The 26,977-nt window shown below is 39.1% G+C and overlaps 1 protein-coding gene across 1 annotated transcript; it reads left to right on the top strand.

The window, feature by feature from the left end:
* The first annotated feature begins 103 nt into the window (after positions 1-103).
* CRELD2 (cysteine rich with EGF like domains 2) lies at positions 104-26,495 on the top strand. The gene is made up of 10 exons (XM_032105435.1): positions 104-331; positions 1,346-1,428; positions 2,320-2,430; positions 4,679-4,770; positions 5,803-5,979; positions 7,192-7,290; positions 8,893-8,970; positions 9,745-9,840; positions 10,670-10,810; positions 12,314-26,495. The coding sequence occupies exons 1-10, from the start codon at positions 161-163 to the stop codon at positions 12,370-12,372; spliced, it is 1,107 nt and encodes a 368-aa protein (XP_031961326.1). The 5' UTR covers positions 104-160; the 3' UTR covers positions 12,373-26,495.
* The last annotated feature ends 482 nt before the right edge of the window (positions 26,496-26,977 follow it).

Here is a 26,977-nt window from a genome sequence, read left to right as displayed (position 1 = left end):
ACGAGCACCCGGGGCCGGTGCGCGCGTGGGGCTGACGCGGAAATCTGAATGGAGCTCGCGGGCCGGCGGGGCCGGGGCGGGGCGAGGCGAGTGTGGCCGCCGCTGAGGGGGCTCGGCTGGGGCGGCCCCGCTCCGCATCCAGGGGTCCCGCGCCCTCGCCATGGGGCCCGGCCCCGTTCCTCGCCCGGGCCCCGCGCCGCGACCGGCCCGTGTGGCCTTGGCCGTGCTGCTCTGCGCTGCCCTGTTGCTGCCGCCGCCTGTCCGCGGCGCCGGTGAGCGGCGGCGCTTGGCGTGCTCCACCTGCCGGGGCATCGTGGACAGGTTCAACCAGGTGGGTGGCAGGGCCGCGGGATCGGTCCCGTAGGGGGCGGCCCCGTGGTGGGGCCGGGGTTCGGCGGGGCCGAGTAGCGGCGCAGGCGGCTCCGCGCCCGCGGCGCCGAGGGGCAGCGCCGGCCCCTGACCGGGCAGCGCCGGCGGGCGCGGCAGGAGTCAGGCCGGCTCTGCGCCCAGAGGCCGCACTGCGAGAGCGCCTCCGCCCGAGCCGCGTTTCTGGCGGCGCCCGGCCCAGTGACGGGGCAGCGGCGGGTCCTGCCCCGGCAGCGGTCGCAGTGCTGAGGCTGGTGGGTGGCAGAGCTCCTTCATCTCTGCCGTCAAAGGTGTTTTGGTGCTTTTTGTGCAAAAAGGCTGGCTCCGTTGGAGCGTGCCCGGCTCCATGGGAAGTGCTGGTGGAAAGCTTCGTCCCCAGACATTCACTGTTGCCACTTGCAGCAGCCGTAGATTCAGTGTCGGCAGCGAAGGGCTGCTGCGCCTGGTGGCAGGTGCTTAGTGCTCTCCATACGCATATCGGCTGTTGCAGGCTCGCTAGGTCGCTTGAACTGTCGCTTGAGGTGTCGTTTGGTGGCATTGGCTCTGACTGGGGACAGCTGTGCTGATCGCCTTGTTGTATGGTTGTGTGCTTAAGTTACAACGTGGTGCGGATTGGGCTGTTATCAGAACTGAGTGAAGTAGAGGTTCTGTTCAAATGATAATGAAAAACTTCCTGAGAACTTGAGGGAGAAGGGTGTAAAGTTTCATACGTGCATGGGGTTTTTTTGTAAACCAAGACTGTAACAAAGCCTTGCTTATGCCTTAGGAAAATTTAATCGTGTTATGCTGTAACCTGCACTTTCTCACTTTGTGTGTTGTCATTAGCAGTTGCTTTCACTCAGGAATTCGATCAGCGGCTTGAGGGCTCTAATGTAGTTTCTGCATGGCATTTTCCACAATTTTATATAAGCGTTTATTATTGCCCTTAATTTTTGTTAGAAACAAACCCTGTGTAATTTCTGGTACTTTTTATTTGTAGGGTTTAGCAGATACAGCTAAAAAAAACTTTGGTGGTGGAAACACAGCTTGGGAAGAGAAGACGCTGTCAAAGTATGAGTCCAGGTGAGCTGTCTCAAGTACTTCTCATTAAGCTGTGTTTTGCATCCACTGTGTGTAACTTCACTGTACCGTTGTTTGTTTGGAACTTAAATACTGAACTTTGCAGTTACGGTTTCTCTTGTCCAAATCTTAAATTCTTAATTATTAAAATGTTATATTACATTGTAATCTAAAGATTATAATAAAGACTGAAATGCCTTATTAATGCCTTTATTCGTCTGGTTTCTGAAAACAACAGAAGTTAATTCTGTCATTAGTCATAGTAGGTTTTTTCTATTTAGCCATTAAAGTCTTAAAGTAATGATCTTAAGTAATGGTCAATACTTTATTGCTAGTCATAAAAGGTACAGAGTACTGAAATACTTGGTTTAGAATTGAAGCAGTATCTCCTCCCTAGAGTTGTCACTATTTCAGCGCCAAAGAGAATGCAGGTTACTGTAGCACTGGTATATATAATTGATCATGGAGCGAAGTAACCTGGTATCCTTCTCCTGCATTTCAAATGTTTATCTTAGTTGGAGCACTGAGATATTACTGTGAGATTCACAGGCTTGTATCAAATAAAAATATATTAAATGTATTGTTGAACATAAGAGAAAAGTACAGCACTCCAATTTTCTGGGAAGCTAAAAATCTGTCAAACCTACAATCTGCAAACATAGTAAATGCAAGCAAGTTACAAGGTTCTCGTGCTCATTATTCTGGTTTTGGATTTGGGTTTTTTTTGACTGAAGTAATGTTTATTAGTTCTTCATTCTGATACTTGGTATGTTCTGAAACTAGTTCAGGGCACCCCATAAACTGATGAAATATTCTCACTGAAGTCTGGCTGCTCTGTCATGTCTTGTGTCGAACATTTAAATCAAATTTACAGTTTTCCTTCTCTGCCCGTAGTGAAATTCGTCTAGTAGAGATCATAGAGAATCTGTGCGACAGTAGCAACTTTGAATGTAACAACATGGTAGAAGAACATGAAGAACTTATAGAGAAATGGTGGTTCAAATTGTAAGTATCATTTTTTTGCTAGAGATCTTTGTGTGAATAAGTTATCTAAGAGGATGAACTAATTCATTAGTTCATTATTATTGGATAATTAATATCTAAGAGGATGAATCTTGTTCCTGAACAATAGCAGTATGGGTAATTCTTCATTATCCTTCAAGAGTTGCCATTGGGTACAGCTGGTTTCAGGCTGACTTTTAGTATCATGTGCTGCTGTACTGTGTTCATTTTGATTTTCAATTCCAGTAGTGTTGCACCAAAGCATCTACACTTGTGTCTTATACACTGTCTACTTAGTTACCAGTGGGGTGTTGAGGCAAACTAGCATTGGAAAATTGGGAAGTTTATTCCCTTATTTGTTTTCCTTTGTCACAAAAATGCAAGGGACTCTTTGGTTCTTGTGAGTTTTTTGTATACTTGCTTTTTTTTCCTGAAACTACATTTTGTCCTGCTGTCAATCAAAAGAATAGTTGGTGCTAATCAGTGTAGAAATTGGATCTCATGAGGATGGTAGAGTAGCAGCTGATTTTCCTACCTGCCTTTTGAGCTGGACTGTGATTTCTGTTATAGCTAAGCGTTTCATGTACTAGTCTTAAATGTAATTAGTGCAAGGATGGCAGTATAGCATTTAGCTTTCTTAATATTTGGATGTTTTAGTTCCAGATAATGTTTCTTCTAAGTATTTTTCACTAATTTAGACTGTCAGCACTCCTAATTAACTAGAATTCAGTAGGGTGAACTGCCATTATAATGTTTCATAACTGGATAAGGTTTTTTTGATAATCTACTTTCTTCTAAATGACTGCTTTATCCTTTTACCTAAGTATACAGGATTGTATATATGTTAACACCTCATGAAAGGAATAGAATAGAATAGCAGAGCAGAGAATAGAATATTTCAGCTGGAAGGAACAATGATCACTTAGTCCAACTGCCTGACCTCTTCAGGGCTGATCAAAAGTTAAAGCATGTTGTCAAGGACATTATCCAAACACCTCTAAAACACTGACAGGCTTGGGGCCTACACTACCTCTCTAGGAAACCTGTCCCAGTGTTTGATCGCCCTCTTGGTAAAGAAATGTTTCCTAATGTCCAGTCTAAACCTCTCCTGGTACAGCTGTGAACCCTTCCCCTGTGTCCTGTCATTAAATACAACCGAGATCGGCACCTTCTTCTCCACTTTCCATCCTCAGGAAGCTGCAGAGAGCCATGAGGCCACCCCTTCCACCTCCTTCTAGACAAGCACAGAGTCCTTAGGTGCTCCTCATAGGACATGCCTTCCAGAAAGGTAAACTATGCAACCCAGCGACTTTAATTTGGCTAAAATTTGCAGAACTGGTCTTAAACTAGAAAATTTGACAAAGTAGACTTCCAAAAATAATAAAAAAAAATTATAAAATACATTGGGGTTTGGAAAGTTTTTGTATAGACATTTTGAATGTGATTTATTGTTCACCTTCCTTTCTTTAACCTGCAATATCCAAATGTCATTCCGTTTCAGTGGTAGTTTCCAAAGACAGGTTTTGTCCATTAATACCTTAGGTATTTTTTACGAGTTGTTACATAAAGGGTGGTCGATCACTGGAACAGGTTTCCTACAGCACCAAGCTTGTCAGACTTCAGGAATCATCTAGAGGACACTCTTGCTCATGTGGTTTAGTGTAGGAAGTCCTGCGAGGAGCTGGGAGTTGGACTCAATTAATTTGGGGTATTTTCTGGTGGTCAAGTAACATATAAATGACTTCTTAATTTAAAAAAATTCTTCTAAAATAATACTCGATCAGTGCTAAAAAAGAGGCGGAAGTTTAACCCTGTCATCAAGTTGCCAATAATTTGAGCAAATGCCTATCTTCTGTATACTTGAGAAAAAGACACAGCAATTAATCTATAAGAAAAAGACATAAATGACTGTTTAAACTATATATAAACCTTCCCTAAAAGTAAGGCCTTTTAAAAAAGGAGTGTGTGTGTGTGAAGATGAATTGATTTTATTTGTTGCTCTTACTTCACTTTTTTCTTTAATATAATCTATAAAATTTGAGTAGAGCTTGCTAATAGTATTGTATTTTAAAAAGTACATTTTCAAGTTGGAGGACTTCTAGAAAATGGTTCCTGAAATCTTCAGAAGAAACAGGTTTCTAATCTGTCATGTGCAATAGATTTCTCTTCTGTATTGTGCTGGCTCAATTGTGTGATGCTTTTAAAGAATCTCTGTTCTTTTTGTTTGTAAATGAATGTCTTTCATATACAGAAAGAAGAAGTATCCTGATTTGTTTAAGTGGTTTTGCATTGAAACAGTAGAAGTTTGCTGCCCTGCTGGAACATATGGACCCGATTGCCTTGGTAATTTTTCTTCTGAAAACTTCTGAAAAATTCAGTAGCAGATAGGTTTTTTTACCTGTTTGTTTCAGTCTTTCCTGTCATGGACAAATACATGATGTATGATACTTTGCATGAGACACTGGCTGCTGTGTAGTATGTACCTGTCTGTTGCCTCATAATTAAGTGGCTTGTGAATATCCTGCCTGAATAAAAGTCTTCTGAGCATGTAGTAATGTACAGAGCTGTCAAGGGTACTGAGATGTGCAGAAACCATCGATCTGATGCTCATATCCACACCTGATCCATCTTTAAAGGCTTTCTGTGACATGAAGGCTGTTGTTTAGGTGGCCTTGCAGAATCTGTGTAGACAAGAATCCTTGACCTTGAGTTTCAAGAGTAAAACAGCCAAAATGCTGCTGGGGGATTAAATGAAGAAACTTGCAACTGAGGATCAGTTAAAAAGGCAGTGAGAGAAATTAGGTAAAAGTAGGTGGTAGATGAAAGCAAGGTCTTTGTAAAAGTGGTGAGAGATATTTTGGCCTCTAAAGCAGGTATAATTTATAAATCTCTAAAACTTTGCACCTTGTTAAGACATCTATTTTGGCCGCTTAATATATTGGTAAAAATTAAATCGTCGTTCCCTATATGGATCTAAGTGATATCTGGTAGATTTTTACAACTGTGATATGAGCCTTCTCAGAGACCCAGAAAAAATAAAGATACCAATTTTATCCAGGAAGCTAGGAAAATAAATAAAATTTTGAGCCATGGTCTTTACCCAAGATTAAATTGATAAATGAACTTTCCTGGAGATGGTTTTGAGTTTCTCTTGTACTTGAATATATTATTGAGCATTGCCTTATTGCAAACTTTTTGGTTACTCACAAGGGTAAAAAAGACTTTGTAAATTATATCCCGGTTGAGTGTGACTTTTTTTTACTTAGTTTTTATTTTATTTTTTGTGAAGAGGGAGGGACTTCGGGTGCTTGTGTCTGAGAGTAGAAAGTTACTTCCTTAAACATCCTATTTAAAAATATTTTTGATCCTTTTTAGCTTGTCATGGTGGGTCAGAAAGACCTTGCCATGGAAATGGCCACTGCGATGGTGATGGTACCCGAGGTGGAGATGGCTCCTGTAGCTGTAAGAAGGAGTACACGGGAGAATTTTGTTTGGACTGTTCCAGTGGTTACTTCAGTTCCTTGAGAAATGAGACGCATTCCGTTTGTACAGGTAACAAAGTCTTAACATGTGCCTACATCTTTGTGTAACTTCTTTAGTTTTTGTAAGCAAAACTAGAAGCAGTTTAAACTAACAAATGCAGGAAGAAAACATAATTTGGTCACTCAGCTTTAAGCGTAAAAGACATGTCAGTTAGTTTGGCGGAATTCTAAGGTTTTGCTACGTCATTCTTCCAGATTGCCCTTGATTTTTAATTTTTTTTTCTGCTTTAAGAAGCAGAATTCATAAAAATCTTTGCCTCTCTGCTTCCAAAGTACTGTTAAAATCTTGAGCTGAAATTACTGCATACTGAACTACTTTAAAAGCTAGGTTTTCCTCATGTCTCAGATAAGCTTAAATGGAATAAATAGGCATGGAAACAGTTGATCTGTACTGCAAACTACTTAGATTCCAGTTAGGTATGCCTGAGTTTAATTTTGAAACAAAGTCAGGGTCATAGAAATAAAATTTTGCATTGGTCAGATTTTCAATTGTTCTTAGGCCCTTGATGAGATTCTGCAACTGCTACATCCTGACCCTGAGATCTAATAAGATTGTTTTTAAATAGTCTATATTGGTTTTTTTTTTAATCTGGTTGTGTAGTAATTCTTCTGTATGATTCATTTTACATTACAATATATAGCATACGTATGTTACATATGGTGCGTTATATATGCGTTTTATATATATATATGTATAAAATATGGATCTACAACTGGATTTATAGTATATTTTCTTCTGAAGTTCTTCAGAGTAATATCAGTTCACACACTGATCTCATAGCTAGTTGCAAATGAAGTAGTGTGAGGATTCATTAGGTAGAGAAGTGCAGAGTTTGATGTTTAAACTCATGTCCCAGCTCTGAGGGGCTGATCTAAATTTGCCTTCCTGATCTCCTCTTTTCAAATATTTTAGAAATTGGACCTGCCACTTCTAGTCACTAGAATTTCATGGCAGTGTTCTCAGTGGTGCAAATAACTGTAATTGCTAGGTTTGGTTTCCAGGGGTATTTTGGGATTTTGCAGTTGTTTTGGACAGATAGCTCCATGTTTCTAAATTAAATCTTGACCTTATGGAGGTGCCATCTTGTGAATGGGAGTTTCAAGCTGCTAAAAGATGATGGCTTCCAGTGAATCCTAAATAAGGTTTTCTTTGAGAGTTTGTGTGCCCAAACTTGTCTTGGGATCTCTCAACAAAACTCAGCTTGTAGTTTTCTCCTCTCAGCCTGCCATGCTGCCTGTAAGACTTGTACTGGTTCAAGTAACAAGGACTGCCAAGACTGTAAAGAAGGCTGGGTTAAAAATGAAGGTGGAGCTTGTGTGGGTGAGTAATGCTTGGCAGACTTCAAACAGGTTTTATAGTAACAATGGCTAGTAAGATTAGATGACATCACTTCCAAGTTTTATTGTATTTTATGGAAACGATCTGTCACTTTAGATTTCTACAGTTTTATTAGTCTCTGTCTTCCTAACTTGTTTCATGTTGCAGGAAAGCAGTATTTTCTCCCCACTGATTGCCTGGTGATGATAGTTATCATACTGTATGTTTTTTTAGTTTAGTGGAATACATATAGCAGCAAGCAGGGTGTTTCTTTTGAGACATGAGTTTTCTTGGTGTTTATTTGAATGATAAACAATGTCCTGCTCTTGATTTAAGCTATTTTGTCAACTACTAGAAGATTCCTGTAAACTTAACTACATATTTTGTACTAATTGCACAATTGTCTTCACATAACTTTGTCATAAATGCTCGGCCCTAAGAGAGTTCAAACACTTCGCTATAAGCCATGCATGCTAACTTTTCTTGTTGTTGGACAGAAATACTGGGAGACATCAAGCTCAGTCATTCCATTAATCTCTTACCTGTTTCTATCTTATAATTTAACTTGGTTTATGAGGAGATAAGTGTGAAACACTTCAGGAAAAATGTGAACACTGAAAATACTCCCAGTGCAGGAAGGCACTAGGGGAGACTAACACATTCTGTTTAACTGGTTGAATTTGACCCCTTAAAGACCTCTAACATAAGGCCTGGAAACAGTGTCTTAGAACTGCTTCCTTTTCAAAGTGCCAGTGAGAACTGGGCTTGAATTACAGCTCTTGCAATACCTGCTTAGGCAACTATTGAGCAATCCAAGGGCATTTTTAAGATGCTTTGATACTGTCTTCTGTACAGCTGGGGTTTTCCAAATAATTATTGTCACTAATGAACTATAAATCAATTGAGTAATCAGTAGGAATGATGGGTGCAGCAACAGGATGAGAGTGACAGCAGTGACAGGAGGAAAGGGACAGCAATAATAGCCTTTCTTTGTCCGAATTTTTAAATGAAATACTCTTGCAGCCTTTCCTCAAAATCATAAGGTTTGCATGTTTTAACTGTGCAGTGGAATTGGTTTTCAGCTTGCCTGGTCCTAATCATAACCTGGTTTGCTCCAATTTGCTTTGTGTAGAATACTAAGTGGTGTATGTATGTGCATTTATGTAAGTTTTTTAGTCATATAAAAAGTTCTGTAACTTGGTAACATAGGAGTAGAGGAGAAAATAGTGTTCCAGAACAGTAGGCTGTCTGCTTGTTTGTTATGATACTTGCATAAATGCGTGACTTGAAAATGACAAGGATTGCAGGTATCCTGGAAGTTTATTTAATTTGAGCTCTTGAATTTCTGGTACATCTTTTATTGCCATCACAAAACATCTAAGGATCAGTTTTGATTTTCTAATGCAGGTTTAAGCTGAACAAAACAGTGTATGTTACCACGCTAGTTCTAACTAGCTAGTATCTAACATGTTGCATACCTGACCCCAAACTCATTGGAACAACTATTCTCAATGCAGTCAGTTTAAGTTTATAGCATTCAAATATTAATCTGGATGTTAAATCATGACTACTATTTTAGGTAACTTGTCACTTTTTATCTTTCAGATTTAGATGAATGTGCTGCTTCTCCTTGCAAAGAGCACCAGTATTGTTTGAATACAGATGGATCTTTCTCATGCAAAGGTTTCTTTTCAATCCACTGTTGTATTTTACTATCTAGAATCCTAATCTAATGCTAGAGGTAATGCTAGAAGATGCATGATAGGTATTTGGTACAGTGTGGTCTGATCCTCAGTGGGCACGGGGGGATGAAACTTCAGACCTATTGTATGAGTAAAACAAGAAATTTCTGGTTATTTCTACTCTGTTTTTGTGGGACCCCCTACCTCAAGTACTGCATCTAGCTCTGAGGCCTCCAACATAAGGAAGGCATGGCCCTGCCTGAGTGGGTCGACTGTGAAGATCTTGATCAAGAAGATCACCTTCCCTGTGAGGACAGGCTGAAAGAGCTGGGATTGTCCATTCTGGAGAAGAGAAGGCTCCACCGCCTTTCAGTACCTAAAGAGGCCTACAACAAAGGTGGAGAGGGACTTTTTTACAAGGGCATGTAATGGACAAGACAAGGAGGAATGGCTTCAAGCTGAAAAAGAATAGGTTTAGATTAGATATTAGGAGAAAATCTTTACTGTGAGGGTGTTGAGGCACTGGACCTGAGAAGTTATGAATGCCCTGTCCCTGGACGTGTTCAAAGACCGGTTGGATAGAGCTCTGAGCTACCTGGTCTAGTGAAAGGTATCCAACCCATGGTGGAGGGGTTGGAACTAGATGATCTTTAAGTTTAACTTCCAGCCCAAGCCATTCCATGATTCCTTGTGTGGGTAAGCCATCTGACTTTAAGGGTAGTATTTTAAACCCCAGATATACAATTTTTTAATGCATAAAATATTTTATCTTTAGCATGTGATGCCAGCTGTGTAGGTTGCACAGGAGAAGGTTTTGAAAAATGCAAGACCTGTGCATCTGGATATGTGAAGGAAGATAAGAAGTGTACAGGTTGGTGGACTTGTACCTGGTAGAACACTGGTTTGCTCACTCTTGCTTAGCCATGCTGAGGAACTCATAAGTACGTTGACATTTGTGTGCTTCAGCTTTCATGCCTGTCAAAATGAACCCAGCCGTTCTGGTATTAGCTGCAAAGACATTCTTAATAACTTCCTTTATATTACTGAGCTAATATGCTTGGCAAGGCTTAAAGTGAATCACTGGTATGAGGGAACAAGGTATTTTTTAGTAGGTTCAGGAAACAGGTACATGAGTTTCGTCAGTTACCTACCACTTCAGATCTGTGTTTCTATTCATTTTTTAACAGAAAGACAGGAATTCTGTTAATCCATCAATGTCCAAGTTCAAATGGTATTCATTCTTAGTGAATTATAATGTGAAATTAGACTTCCTCTGTGGGAAGGAGCAGGACATATGCGTAATCTGAAGTAGCTATTCACTGTACTGATGTAGTATTTACAAGCTCTGCTCCCTTTAGCTATACTTTGATGGTATAAATAGAAAATGACTGTGGGGGAAATGTTCAGTAGGTTAAGATGAATTGCCTGATTGTGACAAACATAATTGCTTAATACATTTCTCTGTACAGGGACCTGCAAAACATTAAAAACAACAGTCCTGGGTGTTATCTGAATAACTTTGAAACGTCCAAATCATGAAGAATTAGATTATTTTAACAGAAGTGAAGTCTGTTGCAGCAGCATTCTGCTCTTCAGTGTTTTTCATATTTGAATAGAATTTTGTTTATATGACTGAGCGCAAATAAGGTTTATAACAAAATAACAGCAGTGGACTCTTTCTTTCCCTGTGCTATCTCTAGATATAGACGAATGTAACCTTCCTGAGAAGGTCTGCACGAAAGAGAATCAAGACTGTGTTAATACGTCAGGTAGTTACAAGTGTGTATGTTCAGAAGGGTTTGAAGATAAGGATGGAACATGTGTTCAAACTGTAAAACCAGGCAAGTAGCTTTTCAGGGACAATTTTTTAAAAGATACGCTGTATCAACAACTTAGAGTTTTATTTCAGTCTAAGGGGCTAGTTGCTTGTAAACCCCTCTGTATAATTTGTCATCTTCGTACAGCTGTGGTCTGTATCAATAGTTCATAGTGTAGGCCACACTGTCATGTTTTTTTGCTTAAAGATAGTTTATGTTTTTAAAGATTCTGTTCTTGTGTTGCTACATTTTTGCTTAACTCAAGATTGTGTTTTTAAGTCACTTAAGGGTTTGGCTTTTTTGCATAAAATGAGCTAGCAAATTTCTGCTGTCATAAAAGGAGTTCATCCTCCCCACTTCTTTCCTTTATCATTAATTGTAGTGACTTAAGGGTTTACCTGATTGCATGCAATCTTCAACTCATTGAAATCTCAGAAAATTATGAATTCTTTTTGCTGGATGACAAAGCTGAATTTGTTTATTTTGTGATCACGTATGTGCCAGTGCTGGTGTTAAGGTGAAGACATCCATCTGTCAGTCATAGGGAACTGTTTAGCTTCACTTAAACTATACCTTCAGTCAAAAAATGCAACTGTCATTTTTTTCTAGGATATATTGACCCATACAGACAGAACTACATTCATTAAAGATTCCATTACTCCATCCAGGCTTCTTTTACAATTCCAGAGAGAAAGATGGGATTATTTTGCAATAACAGCTGTAGGACAACAGATGAGAGACACTTAATTTCATACCTTTATTTTCTTTCTACTTCTTAGCTTGTTTGGATTTTTTGTCCCCCCACTTCCATTCCCAAGACTGATTTTTCATCTTGTACTAATAAGTTGTAAAGATGCATGTTGTTTTGCTGCTCAAGACCACTCAGTTCATACCTTATACTCTCGGTGCTCACTGTTATTACTCCTTCAGAATTAGTTAGGTACTTCTCTGATGTGCAGGGTATCAGGTTACTATGATTTTTAATGTGGTCTGACATTTTGAGACTAAAAGTAAAATGAAAGGTTGTCAAATTGGCTTAGGTTTTTTGGTTTATATGCTGCTTTTCCCAATAGAATAAAATTGCTCTGCTTTTTTCAAGGTTGTTGTAACATCTGAACTGAGCAGTTTGTACTATAGAAAACAATTCTAAGTAAGACTTGCCCTATTTTTTCAAATATTGGAACTACTACTGATAGATTGTGTGAAAAGAAGGAAATTCACTCTGAATAGCTGAAAACAAAAGCCTAGGATAGAATACCTGTGCTGATTTTTTTTTTTTCCTTCCACTAACAGTGTAATACCAGTTTATTTGAAAAATTTTGTTTCCATATAGTAAAAAAAATAAATACAAGCTTAGGTTAGGAGAATGGTGCAAGTAGATGTTATATAGAGCTTAATTGCTTCTCTGGTCTTGATAAATATGTTGATTTGGGTTTCTCTTTAAAAAATCCTAATTTCAAAAATCATAATTATATATGTATAATTCATAGTAGATTTGTATTCTAATTGTGATGTTTAACTTCACAGGAGAGGAAGTAGAGAATGAAACAACTGAGCCTTCACATACTGAACATGTTGACTTATGATCTGCGTTCAGAACCAAAAGACATTCCTATCTCAAGTTTTAAATTATTGGACTAAGCCTCTGCTAGCTGACATACTGTGGAAGTCGTATGAAATATGCAGGTTGCCATTAAGACTTTTTTTTTTTTTAAATGGTGACAACCTGCTGTTTAAGCTGCATTTCTTTATTCTTAAATTCCACTTTTTATATAATTCTTCAAGAACAACACTCTAGATGGGTTAGTATAAAATTTGAGTGAACGTAACATTGTACCCAGCAGCTGTAAACAACTTGCAGGCTTCTCATTCTAGTGCCTACTGAAAACTATTATCTTCTGGAAGAATTTAGTTGCACTTCATAATTCAAGGAAAATTTAGACTGAAGTTTGTTGTTTCTAATCATGAGAAATATTTCTGTAACTGAAATACAGCTTTTGGAAATGGTCAAAGGGAATCTCCTGGGGGGTGGAAGGGCTGTTCCCTTAAACAAAATAGAATGCCTAATATTGCATTCAATAAAAGTTTATTTTGTTGGAATGTGCCTTAAAATTTTTAAGATGTTAATACCTTGATGTGTTGTCATACCTATTTTTCTTTTAAGTCAATGAAAAAGAAATCCAAAACCACAAAAGCAACCCAAACAACCCTCAAAAAATCCAAAACCCCAGAACCTTGTAAACTGTATTTCAGTTCAGCACTGAATTCTGGTACTCAGTTGTGTTGGAATACATATGAAAAAAAACCCAACAATATCCCCTCTCTCACACACACTTCCCTCTAAGGGAAGAATTATGTCAAACTTAACTTTTCAAAGGCAGGTTGACAGGTCTTACTGACAGGTACTTGCATTAAATATGTAAACTAGTTTATAAAGTGATGAAAAGTAGGTTTGGCTAACACATGCTTGCAGTGGCTCATAGTTATTATGTGAATACTCTCTAGAATTGATGAATACAGGACTTTCACTACAGCCTACTGCTGTGTGCAATAGCCTCCTGTCTACTGCAGAGCAAGCATACTACAGTCAATTTTTCATCTTGTCTCTCATGCCATTTCAGAGGGAAAGCTTATAAGCACAGCATAGACACCGCTTCCTATGTATTGTCTGTAAGCTTAAAGGCGAGTATAAGAGCTAAAATGGATATATCCTGTAGGACTGTCACAGCTGTAAATAAAGCAGGGACTGTCCAGCTACAGTCTCTGGTGGAAGTCAGTAAAGCTTAGAATACATTGTGGTGGTGGATACAGGGAGTATAACGAGGGGTTGTAGAATACAGCTAAGAAGAATACAGTTTAGGCTTGACTATGAGAACTTATAAACAGTACCCTGAGGTAAGGGGACATAAAAAGGCTATGAACCATAAAAATCAGACATCTTCTGTATGCTTCTGAAGACTTTTGTTCAAACTAAGTCACAGCTCAGTTTGTGAACAGTGCATGTAAGGTTTGTATGTGCAATGGAAACCTAGGTGGATATTGTACAAAACCTGATTCTGTTGGATTCTTATATTAAAAGCTGCCTAAGGTGCATGATAGTTTAAATCCTAGTGGTATTAAGGTATCTGTAACAGTTTTATTTAAGTCAGTTTTCTTTAGCTGATATAGCTAGATATTTTTTAACTTGGCAGTTGGAGAATGAAATCTTCAGTGCTTTCTCAGCTGTAATTGTTAGAGATGGGCCTATGTGCCACAAAATCTTGCAAGTTGGAGCGTAGGCATTTTATTTAATGAGTACTAAATTAAAAGGAGGAAAAAGTAGACAGTTTGGGAAGCACATGGAATACAACCCAAGGATCTTTAGGGTTTTTTAGCATAGGTGTAGCCGGTTACAGTAGTATTAGCCCCCAAGGATCCTGCAGGAGTGTCACTTTGTTACTCACTCACTCACATTTAACTCCCAGGTGTTGCAGGTTGTGGTAAGAACGCTCGTTAATCATAACAGGAAATGTTGGTTCTGTTTAGAAACTACCATCAACTCATACTCAAGGGAATTGTCTGTCCAGTACAAACCCTTTTATTAATGTTCCAAGCCTGAAATAATGCTTCCCTGTGAAGAACTTGCTACTCTAAACTCCTTTCAGCTTACTTGGGAGTCTGGGGGATACCTAATGACGTTCTTAACTACATGGTGGAAGCATTTGCTTCCTACCTGCGAAAGCTTTGGACAGAAAGCCTTAACTGAATTGCTCAGCTCTGAGATGAACTGGTAAAAACCAAAAACTTCAAGAATTTGTTTTTCTGTGGTGATAGAGAGGAGAAACTCTTCCTAGCCTGACCTGCAGAAGTAATGAGAGTAGTCTGGTACAACCAGACTTTTTTTCAGTTCTGGAGAAAAAATGTTTCAGCTTTCCATTATCAGAGTACAAACATCAGTGTATTGTTCCCTACAAAACATACAGATGGGGTACTTGGGTATTAGGAGTCACTAATACTCTTATTTTCCTCAGTTCTCCCATTCTCCTGACCACCAGTCATAAGCATCTGTTGCTCTGCATTAAATTACTGTGGGGTCCAGAAAGGTGAATTCAAATATTTAGAGCTTTCATTGAAGGAATATTGGCTGCTGCCTTATGCCCTCTTGATGCTGAGTTTTTAAAGTTAGTTCCCTTGTTTTATTCTGTATTCTCCTTTTACTACTTCAGACTGTAATTAATGCTCCATTTTAGAAGTTGAAACTAAAAATTGTTTTGACTGAACTTAATCTTTTTTGCCCCTCTGCCTTGAATACAGTGGGGATTGGACTCTGAGTTGTCTTGGGTTTTGCCTTATATAATCAGAATGGAGGGGTGGAAGAGCAGGATTTAAACTGGTTAGCAGAACTGGCAATGAAGGTCAAGTGCTTTTTGTTAACCAAGCCACTCCAGGCTATAAATGCTTTCTACTGTATATGTTAATAGTTTAGTGCTAAAGGAAAATGAGCTGTTTCCATTAAATTTTTCATTGCATTGTAAGGACATCTGGTTATGTGGTACAATACTTTGTACTTAGGGTTGTCTGGAATTACAGGTCTCATGTCCAACTATACAAATGTGTTGGTAAATACTCCAGAAGTGATCTGAAATATCCAACAAACAAGATTTGTGCCTTAGTGAAATGTTGGTTAGGTACTTCTGTCATAAGTAACAAGGTGAACTTCTAGACCCATACCTATGATTTATTTTGTAAACTTCATACTGTGGTATCAAATTGAAGGTGGCATCCCTTTTCCTAGACTGTTTTGCTACTACTTTGTGGTTTCTTGACCTAAGTGTTTTTTGCAATGGGAAATAGTACTGAATAGTGTATCTAGGCACTTAAAAGGACAAGATTCTCTTGTATGTGATAGCTGGACTCGACAGAAGGTCCAGAAGCACTTTCCAGGAGCAAGCAAATGTAGAGACCTGCATGTTTCATTTAAGGCTCTAAACAAGACCAGGAAAGCAGTATCAAGTATGCAGCATCTATACCACAATCCTCCTGCAGTGGCTAAACTTAGAAATCAAAGTATGTGCTGAATTGTTTTCTGCTGAACATTGGTACATAATACTGAATTTTTTCTTTGATGTGCATTCCCAACATGTCTGTAATAGACACTGAGCTCTCTTCAAAGTGTAACACCATCCATTCCTAAATAGGGTAAATGAAGTCTCTCTTGCACTTCTGCAGAATACCTTGATGACCTAGGTAATTTAGGAAGTCAGCGATCACCTGAAAGGGTTCAAATCACAATCTTCTTTCTCAGGAAAGGTGCCAAAGTCCATAAGTTATAGACAAGATCAGGACACGGGTGACTGTAAAATATCTGGGATATACTGTACAAATACACAACTTTTTCCTTTTATGGATGGTGAGGACTGATCATACATCATCCTAATATGTATGGGAGAAGTACTTTTCAGTCAGGCAGTTGACAGTTCAAAAGTCAAATATCTGTAAGTTGAAAAAACACCCGAGAATTGTGAAAATCACCAAATCACATTTTTAGCATAAAGCTCTCCATGTATGCGACACTATGTGCATAGGTTGAGACAATTCTCCCTGAACAACAGGGTGCACCCTGCCCTTCGGGTTTCTTTCAGACCATTCTTAATACCGCACAAAGTGAGGCACACAAATAATTCAAGTTTGCCTTAACAAGTGACTAACTGAAAAAAATGTGTTGAGAGAAAAATAAACAATGAAAGAAAACCCCCAGCAACAAAATAAAAGCTTTAAAGACCCAAAGAGGTCCTGGATCATGTGTAGCACGAATATAAATGACAGTTGTCCATAATGGTCCTAGCTGACCTCCTGATACCCCTGCCTTCCCTCTGTCTCAGACTGCTATGGATTGTTTCCTAAAACTATATTTTATCTGTTCCGAAAGGAATCTTCTGAGGTTATTCAAAGCAACTGCCTGTGCTTTTTTTTTTTTTAATTCCTTTGATCAAAATGGAATTTTTCTCATCCCTTTCAGCAACTTCACACCTTGTCTAATTTCATGGTTTTATTTGCTGCTGCTATGCCTACAGCAGCCCTTAATACTCTTCAAATTGCTTGCTGGTTCTTCTCCAAGAGGGCTTTGGCTTTCTTGATTCCATTCCTTTGTGCTAAGACAGTGGCTCTGTATTCCTTCCAGGTCACTTGCCACTGTTTCCACCTTATGTGTTTCTTTTTTTGACTTTAGTCAGGAGCTTGTTGTTCATTCTTGTCAGCTTCCTGCCATCTTTGCTTGATTTCCCACAGATCAGGGTTGGAGAAGGCGATCACTGAAAATCAGCCAACTGCCTTGGACCCTTTTGTCTAGGAGTGTCTGCCTTAGCTTTGCTCCCATGCTGATCCCTGAACTGCCCAGGTCTACTCTTGTGACATAAAGGGTTATGATCCTGCTACTGCTTTGAAGGCAAAATAGTATTTGGTTACACTTCTTGATCTGCTGCTGAGGTAAAAATATTGTCTCTCTACTTAATGGTGCTTTTTTGTTGAATCCAACCCTTCTTACTCGGCTTTGGTCAGTGGGGCAACTTTAGGCTCTTAGGGACTAAGGGTCGTCTTTTTGATCTGCTTTTGTTAGAGATGTGCCCTAATCCTCACATGTCCCCCCCAGGTTGCATCACAGCATTTGATATGTAGGATTCACATCTAGCACTGCATCCACTAGTGCAGAAACTACATGAGCAGTAGCTAGAAAGTTGTGCAGCTAGAAGAACGTGTTTCTGTTGCTGAATTCTGTGTTAACAGCACACAGTAAATCCAAGAGGGAAGAAAAAAAAAAAAAAACAGTTGGATCTTTAAACATATATTGGGGCTGCTATGTCAGTATTCTTAAGCATATTTGAGAAATTATGGATACTTTGGTGGTGGTGCTTCATGTTTTGCAAATTGTGATGTCCATAATTTTGGTAGATTATGTATACAGTAAATTCATAAATCTTTCTGTATTTCTGAGGGGGTTTTGGTAGATACTGTACTTGGACTAAGCAAATTTATCTTCCTTGAGGAAAAAAGCAAAAGCTCCTTAAATAAGGTCGGTTCTGGTTCACAGTGATTTTTTTCAGTGGCTTCTAGGAATTTGGTCCAGATCCTGTTATTCTTGCCCATTCTGTGTACCTGTAAGAAGTTCTTTCTAATTAAAAACGAAACAAACGTTGATTTTCTTTAGTATTTCTTAGTTAAAAAAAAACCTGGGTTTTTTTGTTTTTTAATGAAGTGGAGGAAGAAGGAATACACACTTTAAGAAATAAGGTGTCCTTCTTATTCAGGTTTTTTATTTTGTTTTTGTTTTTTCTTCGTAGATAAAAACAGCTGCCCAAAAAAGGGATATGTGAATAAATTAGTATTCTAACAAGCAAGACCTAGTGGGTCATCTTATTCTTCCCTGCCAATGTGGAATTATTCTCTCTGTGCCATTTGGATATGCACTATCTAATTACAAAATTGCTGAGGTAATGTATTTTCCATCATTCCACATTATTTTATCTATCAGAATATATTATCATTTGATAGTAATTCTTTTTAATAACTAGGACAATAAACAAGAACTCTCTCACGTGCAGCTCATTACGCTTCATTTCTTTGAGGTCATGCACAAAAGATAGTCCTGTATAAGATCTTTGCTTTGCAAAAGGTGGAAGAGGAACATGTTCAGGGAACTGAGACTCATCTTTGACATTTAGCATAAAAAATGCTAGAAAGAGCAGCTTTTTAGTTGGCTTCCAAATTTTTTGGTTTCTGGAATAAGCAGTGTCACATTTTCAAGCACTGAAGCGAAGAAGACCAGAAAATACCATTTAGAAAAGCATACAACAGCTGACATTTTTGTATGAAATGTAGTTACCTGAAGAAAATGACTAACCATAGCTCTTGGCAGCAGTGAAACACAGTTTCACTACTACAATAAATCAACTTGCTCTTGGGAAATTCAGAATTTTTTCTGTGTGAGTGTATCTCCTCAGTGATTTTATAACTTTCTAAGAAAGTTGTTTTCATTTATTTATCAAGTAACAGCAAGGCAGCTCAGCATGGGCAGAGAGAAAGCTCACACATCACTGGGAGTGGAAAAGAGGGAATACAAAGTCACCAAGTGTATGGAGCAGCCACCAGAAAGGGATGGTGTGGTGGCAGTCTTCAGTGGCAATCTCTCGGAACTCTTCAGTAATTTTGTCCAAGAGCTTGGACTGAAGCAACAGCTTCTTAGTATTAGGTTAGGAAATAAAGAATTGTCTCTGCTCCATTTTTACGTTTACTCATCTGTACATCAAAATGGTTATGTTTATAATGAAACACTTTCATAGGTAGGTATATATAGACCTATGTGCCATAGAAAAACACCTTCCAATTTAAGTACTTCATAACTTTTTAATTTTTTTTTCACTATGCATCATAATGTATGCAGTGATGAAAATAAATTTTTCCTACCTGATGTCAACTTTTGCAACAAGAAATTTTGTTGCAGTGTGAGCTGTAGAAGCTGGATAAACTCTTCCCATTTGCTTGCAAGGGAAAAAAGATGAGTCATTAAGACACAAGCTGTTGTGTCTTTTAGGACATAATTCTGTTATCAATTCATTGCACACTGTTCATGTTCATAACAAACAGAGTGTCCCTAGAATAAGTTTTATTTTAGGCTAAAGCTCTTCGCCCAGATGGTGTTTGACCGGGTATTTTGACAAGACAGTCATTCTAATGGGACAGCTCTGGAATTCCAGTTGTTTGGGAAAGAGAGCTCTGTGGCCCGTGGTGCAATGTTGCTTCAGGCCTTCCCTTTGTAGGTGATAAATGCTGCAGCACAGCTGTTTGCCCCATGCAGAGATGCACAGCTGTGCTACTCAGGAAAAGGAGTTTGTCTCTGCCATGCTGTTTCAGTATATTTCAGATTTTCACAGATAGCTGCAGATTTTCACAACTTCAGTGTTAAGCCAGCAGAGGGTACTCTTAAGCTTCCAAGAATAAGTTACATTGGATGCCTCAGGAGGTTACTGCCTCAGAGTTACTGTACTGAGGGGAGAGGCTGGAAATGTGAACTCTTAATTATATGGGCCTCATTGCACTTAGGTAAAAGCGTTGAATAGGCCACATAGTTTATGAGTAAACCTACACTGCTAATTTTCCAAAAGCACAAACCAAGATCTCGTCAGTATAGTATAATCTTAAAAATGGGGAAATTCAGGTTTGGAGGGACTCCAGGTTGTTTCTTATGCAGCCAAGTCGTGATGCAGGGTTGCTGTGAGAGCTGAGTGGTTGCCTTACCCACTCTTGAAAACCAATAAGGATGCAGACTGCACGGCCTCTTTTGGCAGCTGTCCTCACAGGCAAAATGTTCATCTGTGTATTCAGGCTGAACCCGCCTTGTTCCAACTTACACCTGCTGTTTCTTGGCATCTTGCCGTGCACTGCTGTGGATCCTTGATCTAGTGGCCCTGCTTTTTCTAATGCATCCCAGAAGGCTGCTGGCCCTCTCTCTTGCCAGGGCACTGCTGGCTCACATTCATCTCACTGCCCACTGGACCCCCAGGGCTTTTTTACACAGAGTTGCTCTCCAGCTCTCAGTCCCCAGACAGTGTCACCGCAAGGGGATTTTCCTTCCAAAGGGCAGCAATTTGGGTTTCTCCTTTTTGAGTTTTATAAGGCACTGTCAGTCCATTCCTCCATTTTGGCTAGATCCCATTTTTCTATGAATTCTTATACTTACACTCCATTTTCATTTAAATCAAGAGTTCTGCTGCCTTTAATAGAATAAATTCACTAGAATCATGTACAAATTTTAGAAGTTTGTAGGCTTGTGGATTGCAGATTTGTACACAATGTTACTACAAATTAAACTACAAAATTGGATCATGGATTTCCAGCCTGTTAAGCAAATAACAGAGGAACAGAGTTTCATCTTTTCTTTGAAAAATAATACTTCAAGAAGAAAAATAGTCTTTCTTATATAGCTTGCATATCTCTCGTGTGATATGATAGTCAAAGTACAAGGCACAAATGCACATTTAACTGTACTTGACAGAGTGATGAAAATCTTACTGTAACTATGACTTTTAAAGGCTCATAATCCATCTCTAAAAACCAAATACATTTATGTCATTACTCATGTGTACAAACAGAGATTATTTAAAGCACAGCTGTTGCTCCCTCACTGTTCTTCAGTCTTCCCCTCTGCCAGTCAGCTATATCACCAGTTGCTCCTTCTGTCTACAGCTGTATGTTTTCTGCAGATCAAAAGCATAGCAGTGAGGTGGCAAGAAACACCTGGGACCTTTTCAGAATTCTTGCTGATGCATCTGGAGCTCCCAGGATTGTCAGAGCACTGAGACTAATGGAACCACATTTATGACCAATTTGCAACCTGGCACCACATGAGCTAGATGAGTTGATGAAAGCTGGTGACTCATTAGGGGCAGTATAGCAGTGTTTTGTACAGGACCCTTGACTTGACACTATGGTCAATTAAATTCTACCTATTTCTTCCCAAAACCTTGTGGAAATGTACTGGGTCAGCAAAAATATGGTTTTGTGAAGGTCACAGTCTAGCGTACTTCACCTTTCATTTCATTTTTTATGGTTTCATAGTTGGAAAAAGTGAGAGATGAGAAAGGAGGGAATTAGGTGCTGTGATATTTATAGACCAGACAGTTACCATTCTTGTTACCTGAAGAAAGGTCAGGTTAGTCTTCTGCTACTTGTTTCGTTTTAAGGTTATGAATAATCTCACTCTGTAACTGATGCAAGTAAATTTTAATGGGAAGGCATTCAGTATCAGCCTGGAGGGTTCACAGTGCTGCAGAGAGAGAGGTGTGCATATGGCTGAAATGTTTCCATCTAAGGCAAGGGTCAACAGCATACAGTGCCACAAGTAGGGGAGAGGTCATCCTTTCAGATGCAGTATTTTCTAGCTGCCACTGAGCTCCTTCAAGTGTACTAAGCTTCTAGTTGGGGAAAAAAAATTAGTCTGGCACATAGCACTTGAAAAGATGCTGACCCCTGTTCTACATCTCACACTTCACGGGAAACATCCATGGTTGTTGAATTTAGCTATATCAGAGCATGTGTTTCAAATCCTGTGAACTTATGTGTCCGTTAACAGCAATTTAAAAACCTGCCAGCTTTCATAGAATTCTATAAACAAGAATATGTAGTACTTCTGAAGAGTTATCTGCTATTACTCTGAAAATAGTCTGATGTTTACCAGAGAAGGCATCACCAGTGGAGGTACACGCTCCATATTGGCTTGCATTCTGTATTGTAATAATATTTGGACTTCCCTCGATGTGAAGTAAGAGCACAGTGTTTACATGAGCTAGACGCACAGTACTGGAAAGAAGCAGCTATATGAGTTAATGTTGTTTGAATAGCAGTTGAATAAACTTCCATGGGAAATATGTTTATTTCTGAACTTAAAAATGGTTCCAGGAAATACTCATGCTGTGACAAAAAGTTTCACTCTTCTTTAGAACAGACAAGGATTTTATCACAGGATCGTGGACTTCTGAGTTTGCCCGTAAAAGAATGAATAGGCAACACTTTTTGAGTCCTTGTATTTACACATATAAAGAAGAAGAAAAAAAGCATCATAATTCTGCAAACTAAGAGTGACAACTGTATTTAAGGTTCCAGGAAAGCCTTAAAACCCTTAAAATTCCTAGTAGCAGGTTGAAGGAAGAGATGATGGGTGTTTGTTAAAATAAGAAGTTGTGGGAAACTGTCACTGGTGAGTTTTGTCATTGCTAATATCACTTCTTTTAATCCTGCTCTTCTCTATGAATAAGCAGCAAGCAGAAGATTTTTAGCAAAGCATCCAAACCAAGTGAGCTTCGGCAATTCTCTTTTTTTAAAACCCAATAGGACTACAGGAAAAACAGATGTGATGACATGTAGAGCAAAACATAGAAGCTTCTGAAAACCAGAATAGTCCAGATTATATGGTGAAGGTGATGCCAATGAAATGGAATGAGCAGGCCCTTGCCACAAAAGTCATTCCAGTAGCACACTGACATTTTACTTTAGTTCTTCCACAGGAAGAGCTGTGGAACATGTCTCCAAAGTTTTTGACTTACACCTGTCAGCAAGGACAGATGACCGATGAATTGAGATGTGTGTAATGGCAGCACACCGAGGTTGTCAGTTGTATCCTGCAAGATTTCAACAAAGATTGCTCTGAGTTTGTCCAGGGCCACCTTTGAAGTACCTTTTTTAAAGCGTAGGACATTCAGATAACATGTCCGTAAACAAATCCATGGTGGAGTGCAGGCAGGGATGAGATTCCTGAGTTCTGGATCTAGCCTTCCTGTGAATTATTTGTGTGATTTTTGGATTGTTTGCTTCATTGAGTTTTATCCTTTTGGCAGGCCTGTACTTGATAAACTGGCCTGGACAGTGTTATCCCAGTGTGAGGTAGGAAAGAACATCTCTTAATACAGTGAGTGGAATGACTCTAGTGCCTCTCATTGAAGGCCAGAATCAGGAATGAAAAGTATTGTCCTTAATGAGGAAATTTAGTGAGCTAAGTGGCCACGCACAGGCATTGTTATTCAAGGCATCCATATGGTTACCTGACTTGCTCTGGAGAACCTGACAGGCCTGTGGCATCCTGGGCTTTGGATTAATTCAGTGGTATCTGGTGCAAACCAAACATCTTTAGTGAACACAGGAATCGTGGTGATTTTGTGCTTTCTAGTGCTGCTGTGAAATTTATATCACTGCAGAAGCGGGAGAACCACTCGCAAACCCCAATGTGAAGTGTCCAAAATGATGAAATAACTCCAGGCTTTGGACTGTGGAGCACAATACATATCAGTTCAAACAAATCTGAGAATTAATGTAAACTTTTTAAGGATAGGCAGCTGCAATTTTGGCGAGAACTGAAGGAAAATAACAGGCAGGGAGAAAAAGTTGCTTTTGACAAACAAGGTTTGGTTGTATGGTCATAATTGGAATTTACACAGTGTCTTGTTCAGAGAATCAGTGTTGCTCTATGCCCACAGCAAGAACAAAATAGATGGACAGAGAAAATTATAAAATGCAACATGATGAATGCATATTGTCTCAATCTCTTTCTTTCCAAATGTAAATTTCTGAATTTTTCCCTTTATTTTGCCTAAAAGGTAACAATTCTAAGAAAAACAAAGCTGTTTAGGGGATGGCATTAACAGCAGGACAAAATGTTCTTTCTTCTTCACAGAGCCAACTTATGAGGACCTGTTAAGAAATGCTAAACTTCATAAAAGTTTAACCTCTTATTCTTACATAACTAGTGATGTATCTTGTGGTGACAAGTGATGAATGATTTTCTAGAATACTTGTTTCTACTAGCAGGAGCCACAACGTATTTTCCCACATAAAAGCTCTTAGATACAGTGACTAGTGTTTAAAGTAGAAACTGATTTTCAGAATTTATATTGTAGTGGAAATCAATGAAACCAGACAAATGAAATTATTATTCTTTTTCAGCTGCAAACACAGCTTAAGTTAGTATACTTAGATGGTCGAGAAGGCCATCAGCTTCAAAGTTAAGGACAAACATTTACCTAATTAGTAAAGTTGTGCACGAAGGCAGGGAGAAGTTGAAGAATGCTTTCCAACACCAGATAGATTTTGGAGATGGCAGGTGACACTGATTAAGTGATGCTGAGGATCATTTTTTCTGGCTAACTTCTTGGCTTTCTCTGCCCCTCCCTTCCCCACCTGCTGCATTCCTCCCCACTCCCTTCTTGCTTTTATCTGCAGCCAGTCTCCTTCCTCAGACCACAGCTGTCCAAAGCCCTTTGCTTGCTGCTTACTTTTTTCCCCACACTTGATGTTGTTTTACTTCACTTCTGTTGGTGTTTAAAGAGAGATATTGGATGCTTTCCCTTGCCAGTAAATCTGTGGTGATCCACAGTGATTCAACACCACTGAAGGGATGGAACTAGTCAGCCAACCCTGCCACTTGGGGATATCACTGTAAGTCAGGTGTTACCATTGCTGTGAGTCAGTGGGAGACTTGCCCACAGTTTTTAACTGGACCATATCTGAGACCTTACAGCACTGAAAATGAATGGGTAAAACCAGAAACCTTTCTGCCAATGTTTTAAAGAGGTCTTTTGCAAGGAGAATACCCTAGTCACTGGGACTCGCCTGTATTGGAGTGAATAAGCTTTCAGAAAGGAACAAAAGTTCAAAAGAGAAGAAAGAGAAATGGATTTTGTCTGAATACTTGAATTAGAGAATTAGACAATAGCATAAGAGCTAAAACTTTATTTATTCTGGCTCTCTCACAAAGAGAAATCTCAAATTCCAAAGATACACAAGAGTAGAGGCTAAACAGAGGGATAAATTGAGTAGCAGATGGGTTTGTTTGCCCATATGTAAGAAAAAGCAAAATACCTTTATAAGCCAGTCCCTCACGTGGGAAGTTCTTGCAAATAAGGACTGAATGTGAGCGGAGCAGTAATTTGGGTGACGCTGGTAGCTGCATCTCTGGGCGTGCTGGTGCCAAATTCCTCTTAAAAATTCTCCTCCCAAAACACTTGGCTGGGGTGGCTGAAAATCTCTTGGTACGGTGCCAGTCCACGGTAGGTGCTTCACATAGATACTACAGGTTGTTTATTATGATTGCAGATTTCTCTGCAAGAGTTAAGCAGTACTGAGTGGGGCTGGCAATGTGTTTATATACCTGTACCAAAGCCTGGTTGTCTGCTGAGTAAAACTGCAAATAGAAATATTGATGAAACAGTTGCCCAAGTAAAACATAGATAATATTTTTGAACACAAAAGCTATTACCCCTCAGTAAAAAAAAATGCTGCTACCTTGATGATGATTCTTGTTTTGGATGTGTCAGGAGACTTAATGCAAAGTCAGACTATTATATCTCCAGTGAAGCTGAGAAAATGGTATCACTCAGCAAACAAAGTCAGTCCCTCCTGGTTTAGAAATTAGTAGTCTTTTGTCCTGCAGGGAGTCTTAATTTGGCTTGAATTAGCAGAAATGTCATTGTAATCAGTATGCAATGATGGAAATCAAGTCTGGCTGTGAAGTACTACACCACTTTGAATGCAGGTTATCACAGAATAAGGGTACAAATGAGGCATGGATGCAAAAGCGCTAAGACTTCAGAATCAACATACAGTTTTCAAGGCAGATGTGCATTGCAGTTTCACCAAGGAAAAGATCAGAAAAATGTGTCCTTTTTTAATTGGAAGAAGTTCTTCTGACACTCTGAACACCCCTCAGGCAACTGAGAGACATTTTACAACACCTGTTTTATCACGTTGATAAAAATTTATGCTTGCAGAAGTTTCATGGTACATAGCAATGATAATTAATCCCAAATCCCATCAGTTGTATAGTAGTTTTCAGTGTTATTCTATGTTATTAATAAATAACATGCCATTTCTCCAGGGTGAAGCTTCTCATGCAAGGAGTATATTTTCAATGTAAGATTTTATTTTTATGCTGGTTGAACATGTCTACCAATTCAGTAAACTGTATTATTAGTTTTCCATTATTTTTAATGAAATAATTTTCTATTCAATTATCAATGGAAATAATTATCTGTGAGAGTCTGCTTTCTGGACCAATTTTGTAGTTTCTCCAAAACCAACAAAAAATGTAATTACAATAGGATACTTTATGATAAGATATTAAATGCCTTAACTCCCTGTCAGGATCAGACCTGTATGTTTCAATAAAATTATTTGGTATTTTTGATAACACCTGCTTAATATCTTCCAAGTCTTCTAAAAAAAGCATGAATTTTCTTTGTCCAGCTTTGTGTATACATAATTTGGGGTGTCCAGCAGTGATGGCTTTTAGGGCTACTTAGGAATTATCTGTTTCCCTATCACATCTCTCCAAAAAGACTTTACAAGTGTTGTTGTCATATCTAGTTTACAGTATCTTGGGTGCACTGTGTGATAAGCTGCCCATGTGGAGCTAGCCATACTGCCAGGGCTGTTTAAAAGGGTCAAGATATTCTCAGGGACTCCTCAGTGGAGATGTGTTGACTCTGGATCAGCACTCATGTCTGGCATTGACCCATCTGCACACTGGTCTCCCTTCAGAGCAGCAGCACAGGGACCTCAAGTCAACTTCGTCTGTGCACAGCAGCTGAGTTTGAGAAATCTTCACCTGGGTGTTTATGGATCTCATTCAAAACCAAAACCTTTGGGTTCAGAAGCTCTAGGCAGTTCTGT

Source organism: Corvus moneduloides, chromosome 4 (genome assembly GCF_009650955.1).
Source record: "Corvus moneduloides isolate bCorMon1 chromosome 4, bCorMon1.pri, whole genome shotgun sequence".
Classification (NCBI taxonomy): domain Eukaryota; kingdom Metazoa; phylum Chordata; class Aves; order Passeriformes; family Corvidae; genus Corvus; species Corvus moneduloides.
This window is presented reverse-complemented; position numbering and strand designations above follow the sequence as displayed.